This window comes from Zeus faber (genome assembly GCF_960531495.2).
Source record: "Zeus faber genome assembly, chromosome: 8".
Taxonomy (NCBI): domain Eukaryota; kingdom Metazoa; phylum Chordata; class Actinopteri; order Zeiformes; family Zeidae; genus Zeus; species Zeus faber.
The window spans coordinates 15,391,361-15,411,436 of record NC_137195.1 but is presented as its reverse complement, the minus strand read 5'-3'; the positions used below and the strand labels follow the sequence as shown (position 1 = coordinate 15,411,436).

At 44.4% G+C, this 20,076-nt stretch overlaps 2 protein-coding genes across 2 annotated transcripts; one reads left to right on the top strand and one right to left on the bottom strand.

Annotated features, from left to right (window-relative positions):
- Window positions 1-476: 476 nt before the first annotated feature.
- dedd1 (death effector domain-containing 1) lies at window positions 477-11,660 on the bottom strand. The gene is made up of 5 exons (XM_080006036.1): window positions 11,142-11,660; window positions 10,918-11,043; window positions 10,405-10,539; window positions 2,007-2,381; window positions 477-1,710 (listed from the first exon to the last, which is right to left on the bottom strand). Exons 1-5 carry the CDS (start codon window positions 11,614-11,616, stop codon window positions 1,697-1,699), a joined length of 1,125 nt encoding a protein of 374 aa, XP_079862162.1. The 5' UTR covers window positions 11,617-11,660; the 3' UTR covers window positions 477-1,696.
- A 1,929-nt stretch (window positions 11,661-13,589) lies between these two features.
- rabac1 (Rab acceptor 1 (prenylated)) lies at window positions 13,590-18,087 on the top strand. The gene is made up of 6 exons (XM_080006207.1): window positions 13,590-13,680; window positions 14,071-14,206; window positions 14,988-15,200; window positions 15,596-15,693; window positions 16,797-16,898; window positions 17,069-18,087. The coding sequence occupies exons 2-6, from the start codon at window positions 14,085-14,087 to the stop codon at window positions 17,155-17,157; spliced, it is 624 nt and encodes a 207-aa protein (XP_079862333.1). The 5' UTR covers window positions 13,590-13,680; window positions 14,071-14,084; the 3' UTR covers window positions 17,158-18,087.
- Window positions 18,088-20,076: the final 1,989 nt, after the last annotated feature.

Below are 20,076 nucleotides of genomic sequence, written 5' to 3'. Positions count from 1 at the left end.
CCTAATGTGGTTCAACATTATGCTGCTTTTATGTATTTCGTATGAAAGACCTCATCGTATCAGAATAAGTCTTGACACAAAAAAAAATTTGAGCAAATATTAATAGAATGAATTGTCGAGTGGTCTGTGATTTGACTTTGGATTTCTTGATTTTCATTAAGATTACATTTGCCACCATCACACCAATTTTCTAGTCATGTGAAAACTACGATTAGTCGATAACGTGCCATGTTCTTTGAGAAGGGGAATTATTTAGTAATATTTTTGTAAGCTTAGGGGATTGCGTGAATGTGTTTTAAAGCCTTCCTTCATACCTCATAATTGGCACGATCACAGAATTGTTGCTCCAATTTGTATTTAATTAAACATGAAAGTCCAACGTAGTTTTAATGCCGAAATGTCATTCAATCACAAAGGAGTTTAGTTATTCATAATAAAACAAAAGAACACAGTTTTCCAACACTAGATTTATTTTTCACCAGAAATCATTTCTAATATATTAAGATTTCCACAAAAAGATACAAGCCATGCCAAAAGTAAATATCCGTATACATAAACAAAAGATTTTCCCTCAGCATTTATTTTATTTTTTTTACATTTTTACCTATAAAACAGTACAAAGACGCTTTAATAAACTATATTCCAAACAAAACAAAAACAAAACACAAATCTTTACATGAGGTAATGTCCCTTGCCCCTGTAGCGGTTTGTGCCTGGTCCTGTGCTTCAGACAGCAGCGAGGAGTCGGTGCGTAAGTCTTGCTTGTATGAAGGGAATTAGAGTGATGGGGTCCTATTGATCCAACTCTATGAGTGAAGTCCCGGTATTAGTTCCAGCAGGACGACTAGACAGCTGCCTGTGAGCCACTCTACCGGGCCTACATATAATAGCTGAGCGCGGCCAGGATGTGCACTTTTGATTTTGATCTCTCAAACATCACTTCTATTGACCCGCGCACCGTCCCGGACTCCACTCTCCGAGGCCCAGCCGGACACCCGGGCCGTTGCTTTGTTATCCCGGTTGGCTGTTGACAAGATTGTGATGATGAATCTTTCATGGTCCACTGAGGCCCAGCCCTAATCACCGCTGTCATCTGCTGGCACCTGCCATGTCGGCCCCGGCCGCAGAAATCACGAGTTGGGTTATCGTGGCACACAGAAATGGGAGCACCTGGGTTTAACTGGCAGTGTGCGTGTGCGAGGTGGGCTCAGGAAAATCAAAGTTAAGAGTCAAAGCCAGTTTCCACCTCCCAACTCCAATAATGACAAAAAAATAAAAATAAAAAAACATTAACTTAGTAAATTATTCTTTTCTTGGCTGTTTTTGTCATTTTAGACGGTTTGAGAGGTATATAAGCCCTTGAACATTTCAATTTCCAACATTTCAATGCAAACCCAAGCAAAATCTCATCGTGGTCAAACTCCCTTTGGAGCCCTCTCTCATCTGTTCTTGAGAATATCTTTTAAGTATTCCGTCGGCACCTGGATACACTACAAGTTGGTTAGATAACACACATACTGCTGGTTAGGGCTGTGGATGTTTTGGCACTCAGTGTTTTGCATGTCAGTCTGTGATCACCTGTAGTTTGCCAAGACTCGCAGCACAGCTCGTCTTGTGTCACTCAGGATCCTATCATTATCTCTAGGAGGTTTCTTCAACTTGCTGATCCTTTGGGTTTTTTTCCCCCCACAGTGTCTTATGAAGCAGAACCTGTGGATAAATAAAGGAAATAAATCACTCTTGCCTCGTGTGAATTACTTTTCTCGCTACGATGACTGGTCGGGCACTCTGTAACAAGGTATTGCAGTGTCTGCCATCTGGTGGAAAGAAATAATATTGCATGACAAGCACAAAGGTTATTTTAAAAAGGTGCAGTCTCACAATTTCAGCTGCGTCCAAGTTGCAGTTTAAGCACAGGGCCGAAATGCGCACACACCCAGGCTTCAACCTTAAGAGCAAACCTCACAGAGCCACATGAGCCTAGCCTGCCTTGAGTGCCTGCCCACCGTTGATAGACGTCCTCTTTCTCCTCGCTCCCAGGACCCTGCGGCCCTCCTCGTAGTCATCCTGGTCCACGCTTATCAGCAGCCGGACGCCCTCCGCGCCCGCCGCCATCCTCAGAGAGTCCGTGATGAAGACCCCCTTCAGGGCCTCCAGCAGGGCCCCGCTCAGGTAGTCCGCCCAGAAGGCCTCCAGGTTGTCCAGCTTGGTGAACTTGATGTCGCAGACGATGGAGCCCAGGTCCCTGGCCCGGAGCAGAGAGTTGGCCCGGCTGAAAAGCTCAAACTGCCGCTCCAGCGGCTGCTGCTTGTCCGAGGAGACGCCGCCGCGCAGCACCGACTCGTGCTCCAGGTATTCGGCCCGCACGCGCAGTCGCACGTCTGGTCGCAGAAGCAGGTAAGAGGACACAGGGAGAGGTTTGGAACAATGGCGAAGACACAGATGGAAGGAAGAGTGAGTTAGAACAGAGAGGTCGAGTGAAGACGCAGTGAAATGTGGAGGGAGGGAGAGGTGATACAGGAAGGAGAAGTGGCGGGGCAAAAGGTAAGGTTTGGAGGCAGGTGGTCCGGAGGGAAAGAATGTGTCCGTGGGTCAGAAAAGAAGAAAAGAAGGGAGGGGGAGGAGGGGGGAGACAGAAAACAAAAAATGTTTTATTGCGTGGTCTCATACAACTGCTGTACAACAATGCATGACATCAAGCAGGCCTCTCAGGGAGGATTGTCCAGAACACTCCCCGTTGACGGAGGCAGAAATAAAGGCGTAGCAGGGCACGGCAAAACAGTGAAGTTTGCAATGGTAAGGTAGCGGGGATACACTAACCAGAAGGTTGGATATTTATCAGTCAGCGCACTGCAGCTACAAACGGCCGGAGAATGTGACATTTAAGAAGTATTTTATCACCCAGCCCATTAAATAATTCAGCGACCGTTATACGCTAGGCCAACAATTTTTGAGCTTCGAGGTCAAGTTACACAATAACTTACTGACGGTCACATAAAGGAAAAGCCCATGGCCGTGTTGGATACAGTATAGCGCGTTAGAGTTCCCACAGTCTACTGTCGGTAAACCCCCGCCCCCATGTTAAAACAAAATGTGTTGAAACTTTAAACTGGTTCATGTGTTAACTTGACAGCCCCCAGAGGTAGCGAGGCCACAATGCTCGATGCGGGTAACCGGGCAGAGGGTTTCTAGAAAACTCAAAAGAGCCCACTGTTCCTGTTCGGGGGCAGTTTAAAAAAAAAAAATTGTAAAAACAAAAAATATCTCAATATCTCAGTCGTCGTCACGTTCAATTCTGACAATATCGCCTGGGAATTCCATTGCAACGGGGGTGTGGTGGTCATGCAACAGCACAGCGAGAAGGGTCAGGGGATACATACTGTACTGCGCAAGAGCAACGCTGTGATCCTCCTCTCATGTCAATATTCCAGAGCTTGCAGGGGGAAACCAGGAGACGACTTTTGAGCTGAAACAAAGATCCACCGCCCGCCCCCACCCTTTTCATCATCGCTACAGAGCGCTTGACTTCTGTGACACCCGCTCCGTGACGGCAACAATGTCATTTGATTTCTCGTACCGTTTCCCACATTGGCAGGGCCCCCTTTCCTCAACGTGATTTCAAAGTCAGAATGGCATAGTTATCTGTAGCTTTTATCTCCACGGTGCCCGGGACAAACACCGTGTTCTCGTGTTCCCCTCCGGCCCCAAGAGACTTTGACGGGGTAAAAAAACAAAAATGTGATGGAGAATTTAGTGTTGGCAACCTTACAAGCCTCACTGGAAAAATACAAAATAAAATACTACGTTTCCAGGATCTGAAGCTCCGTCAAATATCCAAATGTAGTATTTTCTATTTCTATTTTTAATTCCACGGCTTCGTGGTATAAGTGTTTCAAGTTCTGTTTCTGTTATTATCATTTGCACAGTTCTACAGGGGGATTTAGAGGAAGCTCAAGGGGAAATCATTTTGTTCATAGCCAGTCGAAGAGATACTAATGTCGACTCGAGCAAGCCACTGACTTTGCGTCGCTCAACAGTCATAGCAGAGAGGAAAGCAGACTTTTATTTATTTTTGGTTGTAATGTGGGTACTACGCAAACTGTGTGCATAGCACCCACATTGTTTGAGCTCCCACTTTGTATGATGAGGGTACCGTGCAGACAGACAAGTAGGATATGCAGTGGTTCTGAGGAAACGTAAGCATTAATGACGCAGAATTCTAAAGGGACTTGATTCATTTAAGGTTTAAGGCAAAGAATGAGACAATTCGTTTTCACACACACACACACACACACACACACACACACAACAAAAAAAAGAAGAAGTCGGAAATAGTTTTTCTTGATTTCATTATCATAATACAAGAACAGAAAACAATTATACATTGGTTGGACCAATAAATAAAAAAAAACAAATAAAACCCACAGTTCACGGCTTTCCATAACAATATCTACCAAATGACTAGTTAGTGTTAACCTGGTATTCCTGCTTGCAAATGAATAGAGTCGTTTAAAAGATGAGGGCCACTGGATCACAAACGACTGGCCTGAGGGGGCCCAGTTATCGGTTCTTGGAAACATGACGTCAAATCGGTAACATTTTGGCTTCCAAAGCCTTTTATTCGTTGGAGGAAGAGACCTTTCATGGGATGTCGATTAAAGCATCAACGCCATACAGACAAGGCAGGTCAAGGCTCTGCTTTGTATATTCCCTTCAAATGCAATATCCAGCACGGATTCAGTCGGATATTGAACCGAGCACCAGTACAGCAACTCTTTGGAATTTTCAATGCTTGAAAACTGGGAGGGCAGTAGCGTAGATAAAAACTGCTCTTCACGCAATTATTTCATTTATCTATAGACGGCCTCCATTTTGGCCTTCGCACTTCCGCGTGGGCAGTATGGGGGTAGAGATAGCGACAAACAGGGGAGAGACTTTTTTTTTTTCCCCCCGGTACAAAGTCACAGGAACACAGTGATTCAGTCGTTTTGTTAGGGTTACAGAGCACTTCACGCTTCAGAGACACGTAGAACCACTTAGACAGGACATTAGGAGGCACAGTTTTCATTTTCTCCCTTTAAAACACCTAGCCCGTTTCGGCTTCCTCCATCTCACCCCACCAGAAGAAAGAAGAGGGGGGGGGAAAAAAAAAAAAAAAAAAAAAAGTTTAAGTACCCATTTACAAGGAGTCACTTTGGTGAGGAGAGCTTCAACTGTTTATCGATCCGTTTTTCTGCTCAACAGCTGACCGAGAGAGTGGAGAGTTAGGAGCAGCAAGACAGGCAGACACACCTCCGTTCACCTCAAAAAAAAAAAAAAAAAAAAAAAAAAAAAAAAAAAAAATTTGCTCCCTCTGTTTTTGCGTAGTCTGAGCATTTAGTGTTCCTTTCCCCCCTCTCATTGCGTGTGAGGATACTGTTTTCCTGACAGACAGGTTGGTCTGTTTAGAACTGTGAACATAGAGAAAGCAGAGAGAGAGAGGGAGAAAGAGACAAGCACAAGTGGGTTGGATATTCGTCTGCTGGGATGGTTTTTTTTTTTTTTTTTTTTTTTTTTTTTTTTTTTTTTTTTTTTAAATCAAGAACAAGCAGGCATGGTACAGCACTCATTTACGTGATATGGTGAAGAGAGTCTGGACTACACTGCAACTGGAAGAAAACCAGCTCAAATGAGCCTTGCATGTAAGTAGCATCTAAACAGGAAGCTTATAACAGGTCACCCTCATCTCCAACAATTTGCTTATATCTCATCAATCAGTTAAGGTCCATTCTAACCAGGAATGGACATTACAGGGCTGCAACCAACAACTAGTTTTATGATTGGTTATTCTGTCGAATATTTCTTGGTTGCTCAATTTCAATCTATGTAAAGAATAAAATGATGGTAAATCCTCTTCACAATTTGTAAGAACTTAAACAAGCATCCTGAATGCTGGGTACAATACCTTTACCCAGCATTCTAGAGCAGACTTTTTCATTTCATAATATGAAAACAAGGATAGGCGTTCACATTTTGGCAAAGTTGTAAAAAGCACATACAGTATAACCAAAACGTAATTTGATTTATTTCCCGTCCATTTTGATTTACTTTGTCTTAATCGTTCCACCCCGACAGCCATTCCAGAAAATGAGGGGTCCAACACCTGGTGGGCGTTTGTAACGGGAAGTTGTAGCCGTCAAATTGTAATTGAAACACTTCACTGAAAATGATCTGAGAAATGGATCTTGACAGGTAATACTATTAGAGGGGGCTGTGAATGCTGAGCAACGGCCTTGGACTGAGCCGCCCTATCTATCTCTGCTCCCGTTTGACACGCACCCGGGGCTCACGCGGGACACGGGGATCAGATACAGCGGGGGCCTCCCTCGGCAACTGTTGGGTTATTTTCCACAGAAATGCTCTGCCTCCTCTGAGGCTTTTTTTTTTTTTTTTTTCTAATGCCGTCGAGTGGCAACCATTTTAAAAATTCCCTGAGATAGCACAAGGGGTCAGACCTGAAGAGGACCGGTACCCGCTCAGGATCTACAATGTGATACGGAATGATATTTGTGGGTCAAGGCGCTGAAGCCGGTGTCAGACACCTACACAATAGTTTGGCTCGAGGTGGATTTTCCGTCCAGACGCGAGTGAAAAGACATTCCAGATTGATTTGAACTGCTTTTTCAATATTAGAGAATCTCATAGGCGGGAGTTAAAGGACATGAAATAAACTTTCATGGTGGACTGAGCAAGCTTCATTAGAATTGTCTTTCTCAGATCAAATTTAGGTCAAGCCCCCCCCCCCCCCTCATTTGTTTAGGCAAATTAGTAGAGCTAAAAATAACAAACGAGAAGAACATATACTGCTGAGGACTGTCCAATGTGCGGCACACTGAGCCCAGCAGCCGTCGTTGAGCAGTCATGGATTTTAAGCATTCACAGGTAATTTTCTCACCCACGGTGCACTAATAGAACAAGGACAGTTTACTGTTTTCTGAAGGGAAGAGGAAGGAGGAACGCTACATGTATGATACACAGGCTTCAAATACAGAAGCAGCACCACCCCATGCTGTGAGAAGGCCTCTTTACCGTGGACATCGAACCAGACTTGTTAGAGAGGGAGCGACCGAGCAGCGTGACAAGTCTCTCTCTCTCTCTCTCTCTCTCTCTCTAACCACACGCAATGGTAGGCATTCAAAGGGTATAGCTGAGAGGGTTTGCGTGATTTTCCAAAAGAATTTCAGTGGCGCTGAGAGAGTGCTGTAGACTATAAAGGCAGGCAATCAGAGGCAAGTGGGAGAAGAGTGTGACATTGGAGCCTTCGGATTGAAAATTCATTGTTTGAGATCATTTTTCGGGAAGAAAATATGCCGGTTGTTTTAAAAACGCAACCACAGGAATGGAGCCGAACAAGGTCGGGTGTTAAGTGTCTACTGGATAAGTGAATTACAGCATGGACAAAATGACTACCTACCAGAGTGGCCTCTTAACAACAAAAGCTGGAAGTTCACTAATTCACTGGGTTGGAAAGAGGCGAAATAAAGAAAAAGAAGGGTATTGAAACACTCTGATGCAGAGGGAAAAATCTCCCTGATCTTGCAGGTTTAGTTAGGATTAATATTCAGAATGCAAGAATGGGGATGAAATGGTAAAGGGCCGGTTAACAATTTAAATATCTGTGTCCCAGACCTAACACATATATATATGCATGCATGTTTTTCACACACACACACACACACACACACACACACACACACACACACACACACACACACACACACACACACACACACACACACACACACACACACACAGGGATATTCGGCTTTTGGGTGAAATTTCAGGATGAACCTAAAATGCACTATAACCTTTACAGGTGAACTTAATTTGACCTTCTCTAAACTTTTGAATGTCCAACTGTTCAATGTTTCAGTATTTTTTGCACAACTTGCTGTTCTCCAACAAGGAGCTGAACGGCCAAATTCACAACAGGTGTTTGATCCATGAATCGACCAATACATTTCCTGGTTCAATTAGAATTGGTATTTAAACAGTCCTCTTCATCATGCTGTTCACATTTTGACATCATGAGACCAAGACGACACCTAACAACTGATCAACAGTACCTCGCCATTGTGAGGCTTCAAACAGGATGTTCTCAGAGGGAAGTGGCCACTGAGCTTAGAGCGTCACAGAGTGTCATCAGCAGGTTGCAACAGAGATACAGAGACTGGAAGACTCACAGAAAGGCATAGAAGTGGACGTCCTTTGGCCACATCCCACACTGATGAGAGCTTGATTGTCAACAGTGCCTTGCGCAACCGGATGATGAATGCCACTCAACTCCAGGCACATTTAAGGGAGGTGAGAGAAACCCAAGTGTCACGTCAGACCATACGAAACCGTTGACATCAGCGTGGTCAGCGTGCTCGACCGCCTGCAAGGGTACCTGACCACACCACCAGGCACAGGCATCATCGACTTGCACGGGCCAGGGAGCATTTAGGCTGGACGAGGGACCAGTGGCCTCAGTGCTGTTCTCTGATGAAAGTCGATTGAGGTTGAGCAGCAGCTCATCGAGGTTGCATCATTAGGGAACGGCTGCTGGAGACTGGGGCACCTCAAATGGAGTGGCCTGCACTTTCTCCAGACCTGAATCCCATAGAAAACCTATGGGATCAGCCGAGTCGCCGTGTAGAGGCTTGTAACTCTGTGCCCCAGGACCTCAATGACCTGAGGGCTGCCCTTCAAGAAGAGTGGGGTGCCATGCCTCAGCAGACAATAAGTCGACTTGCATGAGATGTCGTTGTCAAGCTGTAATTGAAGCTCAAGGGCACATGACAAGTTATTGAGACATTGACATTTTTTGTTGCAGTAAACCCACCACTGTTGTTGGCTTTTGTTTCAATAAATTGTTTAAGATGAGGAAATCACCATTGCATGCTTCTACTTAAATGCCCTACTTCCATGACATAATATCACTCTAGCGTAAACTTTTTACATTTTCCATAAATTTCACCCAAAAGCCAAATATCCCTACCTTTTTGTGAGTAATATATATATATATATATATATATATATATATATATATATATATATATATATATATATATATATATATATATATATATTATTATTAAAAAAAATTTTTTTTCCTATTATTATTATTTTTTTAATTTTATTTTATTTTTTTCCCCCCAAACATACAAATACAAAGTAACCTGAACCACTTTTAATGTAATGGTTCAGAGTTTTCCTGACTCAACGCCTGCAACAGGGGAAACAAAAAGGACGTTGTCAACAACACATTGTCTGGAGCTTAATTTCTGCTTCCGAAACAGTAGCACCGCTCATGATGCAGCCTTCCATTTAAGTTCTTTGAAAGGTTTTTAGGAGGACCTACAGAATATGCTCACACAGGCATAGTGGGGTTACACAGATAAAACAATTTCATCATGAGGAATGCCTTTTAAAATTCCATGGGGCTTGCAGGTGGTCGGGGTGTGCAATCTTAAGACCATGGTGACTCACAGAAAAATGAGCATCAATACACAGGCCTGAAAAGCAGAGGTCAAGCTTTTGAGTTGAAAGTCCAATTGAAAACAAGTTTAACCGATAAGAAAAGAATAAGGAAATACATCCTGTTTTTGTTGAAACATAACATGCTTTAGCAGAGTGTTGCAAATAAATGGGAAAGGTTGGGATTTGGATGTTAATGACTTCTTTTTTATTGTGAATTATTATTATGATTCTTTTGTAGTTAGCCAAGCAATATGTTATTTAAAATTAAAGGTGCTTTTTTAAAAAATAAAAAAATAAAAAAGCAACAAAGCACAACTGGTCACAGCTTAGAAATTCCAGAACTGGTTCCTACAAGATCTAAGTGGTAGCTCCAGTTAACACACCTGACAAGCCTGCATGTGGTGTGTAATTAGGGGGAACTGTCAAAATAGTAAAAAAAACGGAAAAGGACAAACCACTGTGAGGGGTTAGACCCTGTTGGTCTCTATAATGTTTTTTTTTTTTTTTACAAACAATACGAACAGCACAAATTGGATTCAAACAGTAAAAGGATTGGTCCATAAGGGTTCCTACTGTAAAATGGAAACTCTGAAAGTGAACGCCCCATCTTGGTCATGAAGGTTAGTCACAGAATCTGATTAGGATGGGAGATTTCTAGAGTCAATGCTGTCTGGTGGTGGGTGTGAGCTGAAAACTCACAATGAAATTACGGATGGGTAAGCGGATGATTTAGATCAGAGCGAAAGACACACAATGAAAGGGAAGCATATATGCTGAAAAGTCTGTCATTTAGAGACCAGGAGGCAGAATAAATATTTACAAGATAGCAAAAACGAGATGGAGAGAAGCAGGTGAAAAATGGGAAGCTAAAGTGACAGCGTACATATATTTGGGTTCTCTTACCACAGGAGACTCTCTCTGGCAGCAGAGGCGGAAGATGGCCCTGTTTGTCAGCTCTCTTAGGCCTGCGGCTCCAGCCGTAGCCCCTCTTCCTCCTCCTCCGCCTGGGGGCAGGCCCAGGCATTGGAGGATAAGTACCTGGTAGGTGTAAACCCAATGCAATTTACACAATCAACCATAAGCAGGCAGTTTTAGTTTCAAACAGAAGGCAACTGTTGCCCTGACTGGGACTACTCCTGCCTAGATCACTGTGTAAAAGCCCTTTGAGAGAGGAAAAACTAGATGGAGTGCTCGACTTTATTACCTCGCAGAAGTTCCCTCAACAAACACTGATGGTTTCCACCTTTCTGGTACAGCTCTGCAGTCTTAAAGTCTTTCTTTTGTTTAAATATTGAATAAACAGACAGGGGAATGATGTGGTAATGTCGCCACAGCATTATACCATACCATTAGATCTGAGAAAAAAAACAAACAAAAAAAACAAACACTTTAAAACAGATCTTAAACTTTACTTACCAGATCTCCAGTGTGAAAACATTGTCAGAGGCGCATCCGTCTGTCGGCAAGGGTCTCCTGGCTGCACGGGGCACGTCGCCCCTCTATTCTCGGGCTCAAAAGTCTGTCCAATCCGCTCCGGAGACACTAAGGTGGAGAGACCCGGGTTGAATCGCGGTCCGAACACTCTAAACCTCAACCTAGACAGAATAAACGGAATGGAGGGGTCAGTTAAACACCCTCACCTGTCCTCCTTTTCTTGCGTGAAACTAAGGGCAGCAGGTCGTGGCGAGTGAGGACCCTCAGGAGCTGGAGCAGGGGCTCCAGGTTGCCCTCGCTGAGGTAGCCTCGGTTCTCTAGCTCCAGCAGCAGTTCCAGCCCACTCTTGGGCTTACGCAAGGGAGGCACAGCACAGTGGGAGCCCCGGGGCTGGAACCGCCTCCACGCGCTCAGCAGCGCAGGACTAGGGGCCACGCCCTTGTGCTCGGGGTCCGCCGGACAGGGCTGAACCGTCCAGTCCGCCGGGTCCAAGGGATGCCTCCCGGAGAAGGTCTCCTCCAGCAGAAAGGAGAGCACCTCGACGTCCACCTCCGTCAACTGGGAGCCGACTATCTCAAAGACCTCGTGAAGGGACAGCATCCCATAGTAGTTGAGGCACTCGGTTTCGTCCCAGTACAGGGCGTCCCTGAGAGAGTAGTCCGGGCGTCGCGTCGTGGCCATGGTGCGGCGGCGGGGCCTGCGGGTCCCGGTGGAGAGCAGGTGACTGGACGGTCCACAGAACAATAAACAGTTCAGTCACAGGGCCACACTGTCTGTGGGGGGAGCAGGGGGCCTAGAAGGCCTCTGGGGTGTGGCTAGGGTTACTAGGCTAGTTTACAAAGCAAATCGCGGTGTTTTGTGACAAGGTAAGAAGAGAAAAAAAAAAAAAAAAAAAAAAAAAAAAAAAAAAGAATTAAGGGCACACGAACCAAACCGGTTTTTTGTTTGGTTTTGTTTTTTTTCCCCCCACGAGGTGGAGCGTTGTTTGGTAATACTTAAGTAGCTTGTGTCTGCCGTGCGGGGGCCGCTCGTCACGCCCAGCGACCGGTGGAGCCAAGTACGCGTGACCGTCCGCTGACGTCACGAGTCACGTGTCCCTGAGGAAGCGCAACAACAACAACAACAACAATCACAACAATAACAACAACAACACGCTCAACTTGAAATGATCCGACGCACGTTGCAACTCGAACTGTTTGAGGATATTACGGGTCCGTCGTGAGTAAGACAACGTTTACATTCTATTCCCCACACATTTGGACGGGACGGGACGGTACGGTACGGTACGGGACGCCCCCCCCCCCCGCCCCCGTGCAACCTTCGCTCGGGTTTTTCCACAAAGACAGCGGGCCCCGGAGTGAACCGCCCCACGTCCACTGCACACCTTACACGCATTACAACTCCACGACTCACCGTCCACGACGTTCCGTCAAAGGGCTCCCGGACGGAACACTTTCTCTGTGAGCGGACACGGCAGTCGGACTGATCCGCAACCTAGCCCCCGTCGCTGAACACAAGGGAATGTGGAGACCCCGGATTCAGTGAGATGTCACCTCACCGCGCATCCACGTTCACGCCCGCATTCGGAGACCACCCCAACCAAACCAAACCAAACAAAACAAACAAAAAAAACCGAGAACAATTTAGCGTTCGCGAGCGGGAGCACGACCGCACCACGTATCGTTTCCAAACGGATGGAGCTTCGCCTTCGTCGGCAGGCGGCGATATTTACTGCGGTGTCAGCGCCTCTCGCCGCATTCAAGTCAAATGGGAATTACGGCCGGAGGTGAAGTGGAAAAGAAGTTTGCCGTGCCAAAAAGTGGTCGCCAGTAAGTGTTTTGCGGCATCTACCTTGTCGCTGAAAGGTTATCCGTGCCTTAAAATCACTTTGGTCTCATTCACGGGGGTTATGTTTTAAAGATCACAGCCCACTTAGTGTCCTTTTTTTTTCTCCACCTGCTGACATGCCTTTAAAGGGCCAAAACTAGTAACGTCGTTTTTTCCAGTTCCCATAATAGTGATTGCAGCTCCTACCTCAAATGACTTGGTTTCATTCACGATGGTTATATTTGGCAGATTAAAGCCCACGGGCCATTGGGCCACGATCACTTCTGTTTTTTATGTCACACACACACACACGCACACACACACACACACACGCGAACTGAACATGGTGAATAATCTTTAAATTACTTTACTTACATTTACTTGCCACTGATCAAGTAGTAAAGTAAAAACAGACAGGGCAGTTTAGATGTGACCGTTTATCTTCAAGTCCAAGCTCAAGAGATTATTTATATGTCACATACATATAAATACGGTCATACATATGTGCAGTGACATGTCATGACGCCGGCGATTACGCACAATAAGCTCTATAAGCTCTAAAAATACAAAGAAAAATACTTGCCCGTGCGTACCATAGCCGATGGCCGCTGCATTATGTGTCGGCAACTTAAATGCAATTTCCTTTCGTTTTACCTGCGCCAATAAAGGCGTGCGGCGGTGCGTTGAAGCCGCCGCCGCTGCGGTGGGAGTGGGAGAACTCGCGACCTGCGGGCCGACGCGGACACGTTCGGGAGAACGAAGCGGCCATCTCCCGCGTCGAACTCGAACGCAGCACGGGCCACGGGAAGCGTCTCGAGTCAGCGCCACGTCACGTCCGTCGAGGAACAACAACAACAGCAGCAGCGGCAGCAGCAGCAGCGGCGGCGCGGGGAGCGTTGGCGGAGCTGCTCGTCCTCGGTGCGTTTCGATGGTCACAAATGGCTTTATATGTTCGGCGTTGATCGGTGTTTGACCGGTGTTTGTGTTTCGCTCCGGTGCCTATTCGTATATGTGACGTCTGAAGTGGACACTCCTTTTCAACGTTCCGGCTCTCTCTTCGACAGCCGTAGTCCCTCCCGTGCCGGGGCTTGATGACGTTGCCGCTTTGTATTATTCCGTGTGTCTGACGGGTCGAAGGGCGTCAGCAGTGGCCAAGCCTTTTGTCCACGAACAATTTCCATTACGTGGGGTTTTTGTTTTTTTGTCGCCACATCCGCAGTACACGCCCCCGTTCGGGCGTGTCGAAAGTGGACCCGAATAGTACAGCAGGTGAGGTTTAAACGGGTGGGTTTCTCGCCCCCCCCACAGGAGTCGGTCCGTAGATGACGTCCGGAGCACCGAAGGGGGAGAACTGCCTCGTGGATATGGACAGCAAGGCCGGAGACCTGTTCTCCACCGAGGCAGCTCTGCCCACGGGCACCGGTGGAGCGGGGATCATGTCCAAGTAAGGTCTTCGCCGCGAGTGTGGTGATTCAGAGCTCTGGTTTGGTGTGATTTCCCACGGGACACGAAGAAAACATTAACCCAATGGCCGGTTCTGCTGTTAGGGCCTGGTGATAGAGAAGCGCGCATTACAGCAATAATTATTGGGAAAATAACAATAGCAATATAGTAATAAGGCATGGCAAGTTGAGCACATTTCATCCACAAAGGCATTTAACAAATGCTTATCATAAGGCAGAAAACACATTATTTAAAAAGCAAAGAAGACTAAAATGACATAGAAATAAAAAGCTAAACACATTAAAGAGAGACATAATAAAATCACAGTTAAAGTGCAAACGGGGTGCACCCATTTCAGGTGGTCAGGCCTCTTTTTAGGGACCGCGCGCACGCCTTCACCGAGTTAAAAGCTGTGGACCGGGTTGACTGCTAGTGATATAAAATCACCCCCAAACACCTACAGTCGGCTCAGTGAGCTTAATTTATTTTATTTAGTCAAATCCAGCGTTGAGTAATTAGACAGAGGTTCATTCATTCATTCAGATGGGAAGATGTTGTGCCACTGTATTTCAATGTTTTCATTTCATCACCATACAATAAGATGAAATACACAAAGTCATTAATATCAATGTATTCATTTATTAGTATTAATTATCACATACCCATATTACAGATATTCATATTACAGAAATCAGTACCTGAATGGGACTACTTATAAGCCTGTATCCCACTGTTATTGTTTGGGTGTGTATTATCAACATCGCCTCTCTCTTACTACACAGACTCTGGCTCCCAAAAGGCCTCTCTGCCAGTACCATTAAACAATGGTTCGAGAGCCGTCGGATGTCCATTCGACCGTGGGCTAGTTTTGTGGACCAGCGCAAGTTCTCCAAACCCCGTAACTTTGGAGAGCTGTGCCAGAGGGTGGTGAAGAACGTGGACACCTACAACAGCAACTACACCTTCATTTTCCTTGGCCTCATCCTCTACTGCATGTAAGACCTCAGTTAGAATTCCACAATCGTATTTCACTGGAAAACAAACATTCCAAAAGCTTTAATGTGTTAGTGAAGAGCAGTTTTCAGGAACTTGACTTTGTCAAATCAAATTCTTAAAAGTCAAGTTTCTGCTTTTTGAATGCCTGCTCTCACCCTAATCCTCAGCCTCTGAATGTGGCTCTCACTCACAGGGCCAAATGTAAGCAAATATTATTGTTTGACGAAAATAATTCTTTACTATAAATGACCTAAGAAATACGACAGTTGAACAAACCGTAATGGCCGTATAAGCCTGGAGATGATTTGAAATGGGGTTTCCGGCTGAAAGACGGTGTACATTTTCTCCCGATGACATCAGCAGTCATTATATATTGTCATATCGTCTCTCACAGTATCAGCTCTCCCATGCTCCTGATCGCCTTGGCGGTCTTTGCCGGTGCCTTCTACATCATCCATCTCAAGTCTCTCGAGTCCAAGCTTGTTATCCTTGGTGAGTAAATCTGTCCAATGTCTGCTATTTGATATAAACTGTACGGCAAGCACGGCAGTATAAACATTCTGGAATTCTTGAAACTCTATATCTTGTGAATGTTCTCGACCTTGTGTATGGAACAGCTAATCAGGAACATGAATTCATCTTATTCATACAAACATATTATTTAATGGCAGGGAAGTTTCCAATTTGAAATGAGCAACTGAGGAACTACAGGCGTTTTTGGACCAAACAACTCTGGTGACTCCCTGAGCTCCCAGAACAAAATACCTTGAACAGCTTTTTTTTTTTTTTTTTTCTGGTTGCATTCGCACTGGCGGTAGGAACCCTGAAGTGACGTAAGCCAATGGGGCACCAGCCTGAGTCCCGTGTTGTATTAGTCTGTAAACTTTCACTGATTTCACCTTATCAGTCCATCAAAATCTGTTTCTGAACATATTTGAGGCGAGAAATAGACAATGCAGTTGCTGAATCTTCACTCATATTAGATCTACAAGACGTAATTTAAAAGTTTGTTCCGACTTTCGTACGGCAAGGGCTCACATCAGGACACCGCACAGGGATTATTTTTGTTAACTCGGATACTATTTGTATTGAGTTAGTTGTTTGTTTTTTATTTTTTGTGTTTTATGGGCGCCAAGTGTGCTTGGGCTCTAGAGTGATGCAACCCGGTTATGGCTCACTGAGAACAGGCTGCCCCGGTTGAGGGTCGGTCCTATTGCACGGCGAGGTCGGGCGGCGGGGCACTGTTGTTTTTCTTTGTTTGTTTGTTTTTTTATTATTTTTTATTTTTTTATTAAAGATATGCTTACTTTAAATGGAGCCTCTAATTTTTATCTTATGTTGTTGGTTGCTGTTCCTGTTTTACACGGGTTGCCGGTGCTGCATTGGTTCATGTGTTCCACCGATCACCGTGCACTAACGTCACTGAATGTTCCTCTTGTGGGCGTTAGTCCATCAAGTGCATTTAAGATGATAGTGATTTATCTTTTTTGTCTACCTGCTTGGACTACCCAGGAATAATGCAGATGAGGATAAAAAAATGGCTTTGGGAACATCCCTCTTCATTTCATTTGCTCTTGTTTTTATTTTTCCTCCAGGAAAGGAGCTGAATGTCCCCCACCAGATGAGCCTCGCCGGTGCAGTCTCTCTTCCAGTGTTCTGGTTGGCTGGAGCCGGAGCTGCCGTCTTTTGGGTTCTTGGTAAGTGCAAATGTAATTGGTGTTAACGGCGCCCATCTATCATGAGTAAATATTATGGGATGTGACAATTATGTGTTGCGAAAGATGGGTCTCGGGGCCAGATTCATGAAATGTTTTATGTCATACCTTCCCCCACATTGTGTTCAAAAACCGTCCATGCTTTTTTGCAGGAGCGACGCTCTTTGTGATTGGTTCCCACGCTGGGTTCCGTGAGCTGGAAGGATCAGACATTGAAGAGCTCCTCATGGAACCTGTGTGAGAATAGAGTCCACTTTGACCTCGCTTGAGTGTGACCTTGGAAACGCTGGTCTTTTATGAGTTTTCAGTTTGACCCTATGACATGCAAGCACAGAACGGTAGGATGAAAAAATTGACTATAGACCTTTTCCAAAACGAAAATGTATCTCTTATTTCCATGACTTCAAATGAGCTGTAAGATGCACCTTGTCCTTCCTGTAAAGTATTTCTTGTTACAGACTGTGTGGCCCATTCCAAACTTATTTCTATTGAATCGCTGTTCATAGAAATGCAAAAGAATATGCACAAAGAATGTCCCTAATGCACATCTAAGCATATTATTATTATCCCAACTGATGCCTTCTCTTCCATAAGCATGACCTTGGATGCCTCTCATTCCATGTTCTTTATGGTTGGCATGGCTACTTAGATATCCTTTTAGAAATGTCTGACAATAATTCCAGTCAATCATGTGAATATGTCTATACATTGATCACAATGAAAAACTGTTCAAACAAATTGCCTGACCTTTCAAATGGCAAAAGTGCCAATTAAGCTTTAAAAGTGTACGCATGAAATATCCCCTTTTATTCATACACAATTATGAGAAATAATATTTATTTCTCATAATTGTGTATTAATTAAAGGGGATATTTCATCAAAATATTCTAATTTGGAGCAAAGATTCTTTGTTGTAATGGAATGGGTTAGTTTATAAAAGGACATGTTAGGGCAGTACATTTTCTTTTTCTTTTTGTATTGAATTATATTGCATATATGCGTTGTTTACTTCAAGCATATGAACATTGAACTTTTCTGCTTTTACATTTTTAATCTCAAGGTCTTTGTATCTTTTAGTTTTCAAAGGCTAAATTATACCTATATTTTTAAGTTACATCTCCAGGGTTTGTATCAATATGTGTAAAATGCAATAAACTCTTATATATCATCATCACTGTTTAGAAGAATATTGTTGTTCTCTGTTTGACCTTTAATTGAGGACGTTTGTCCCTTTTTATGAATATAATTTTTTATATATTATCGCCGCCATGCACGCATGCGCAAATGACCGCTCGCACAGGTCACATCATAGCATTGCACTCTTTAACTAATGGAATTAAGATAACTATTAACCATATGTAGCTACAAGGTTACAGGTATTATTTTACTATAAGACAATTGGATCAAACAAAGCGCAGCATATTAAACATAAATGTCTACGCTTCTGAGGACAACTGAAAGCACCAGAGTAAGTTCTACAAAATAAAAACCCAATAACATCACTGTCAGAATTTATAGAAATTCCAGTGATAGCAATGTATACAATCTACCTGAATTATAATTACTGGTAACAATAACCATAAGCAATTACATAAATCAAGGAACATGTATTTATTGTGTATGTGTTTTGAACTACTTTCATTCTTTTTGTGGTTTTTTTTCGTGTAGCCCACTACCCAATTCATTTGATTATATGCAATCTAAGATTGAAGTCAGTTAAACCACTTACCTCTGTTTATTATTATTATTTATATTATTCTGTGCTGGTGTGAATACACGGCAGGATAAGGGAGCTCTGACCCCGTCCTTTCACTTAAGGCACCAAATGCTGCAGTGCTCGCCAACCCCCCTCTCGTCCCCCCCCTCTGCTCTCCCTCTGGTTCCTCTCTTCACGTGACCCCGTGACCCCTCGCTCCGTGACAGCCCGGCGAAAGGACCCCAATGCTCAGGTTGCCGTGGAGATGACCTTGGAAAGGCCCCCTCGCGCACAGCCGTGCACAGACACACTCGCTTATACACTGCGGCAAAGGCAAGGCGATCGATATTCTATTATACGGAGGGTGGCAAAGAGGGAGAGGGAGCGAGGGGCGTCGCACTGCAGCGAGCTCGCTGCAGAGACACTGGGGAAATTAGAGCGAGGGCGGGGGCGAGGTGTCTGTTGGAGTGACAGGCAGAAAAAGTGTGAGCGTGTGTGCATTTTAAATATTACGTGTATAACAGATTGTGGTTGTGGGTGTGGATGTGCGTGTGTGTGTGTGTGTGTGTTTTAAATATTTACAGTAAAGATTACAGATGTGAGTTTTTAGAGATAAAACTCTTCCTTAAACAAATACTTTATGATTTGGTTTGCATATAGTCCTACACACACACACACACACACACACATCATATCGTACAATGCAGTATTTGTTAAGAAGGTTATTTCTTTAGAAGGTCATTTTCTTTTTCCTTTAATTGAATCCTATATCATGAGTTCATCAACACGTCCTTCAAGCGCTTTGTCCCCGGCTGATGTTCATCTGTGTTGATGTCACACCGGGATGGTGACACGTCCTGGAAGGTTTGGTGCATCACCCTGGGCTCCTGCCAACTCCATCAACTCCTATGGCGGCGTGGTCCTGTGTCATACAGTCCGTACATCACAACACTAGGTGGCAGGCAATCCTGACACCGCCCACATCTCCCTGCTGTGTCGCACGTCAGGCTGCACCGCAATAAATAGTGCTTTGGGGCTTCTTTCCCAATTGGAAAGGAAGTTATTTTTGACACTTGTAAGTGCAGAGCAAAAGTAGAGAATATATAGTGAAGGATGGAAAGTTGAAATTATATTTACATTCATGTTTAGTGTGACGATACTGAGGAATTTACCATAAAGACTTTAAAAACTAGAAAGATAATAGATAGATGGGTGGGTGGATGGATAGATACAATAGATATAGATAGACAGACAGGTAGGTAGATAGACGAACGGACAGACAGACAGATAGAAAGACGGACAGACAGACAGACAGAAAGACAGGTAGGTAGATAGATAGATAGATAGATAGATAGATAGATAGATAGATAGATAGATAGACAGACAGACAGGTAGGTAGGTAGATAGACGGACAGACAGACAGATAGAAAGACGGACAGGCAGACAGACAGGTAGGTAGATAGA

What these genes read in the sequence shown, in the direction of transcription:
- dedd1 (XM_080006036.1), bottom strand. Translation starts at nt 11,616, where the DNA reads ATGGCCACGACGCGACGCCCGGACTACTCTCTCAGGGACGCCCTGTAC. An exon ending in ACGCAAGAAAAGGAGGACAG is followed by an intron (nt 11,044 to 11,141) that starts GTGAGGGTGTTT and finishes TCTCCACCTTAG; the next exon opens with TGTCTCCGGAGCGGATTGGA. An exon ending in GTTTTCACACTGGAGATCTG is followed by an intron (nt 10,540 to 10,917) that starts GTAAGTAAAGTT and finishes TACACCTACCAG; the next exon opens with GTACTTATCCTCCAATGCCT.
- rabac1 (XM_080006207.1), top strand. Translation starts at nt 14,085, where the DNA reads ATGACGTCCGGAGCACCGAAGGGGGAGAACTGCCTCGTGGATATGGAC. An exon ending in GGAGCGGGGATCATGTCCAA is followed by an intron (nt 14,207 to 14,987) that starts GTAAGGTCTTCG and finishes CTTACTACACAG; the next exon opens with ACTCTGGCTCCCAAAAGGCC. An exon ending in TGCCGTCTTTTGGGTTCTTG is followed by an intron (nt 16,899 to 17,068) that starts GTAAGTGCAAAT and finishes GCTTTTTTGCAG; the next exon opens with GAGCGACGCTCTTTGTGATT.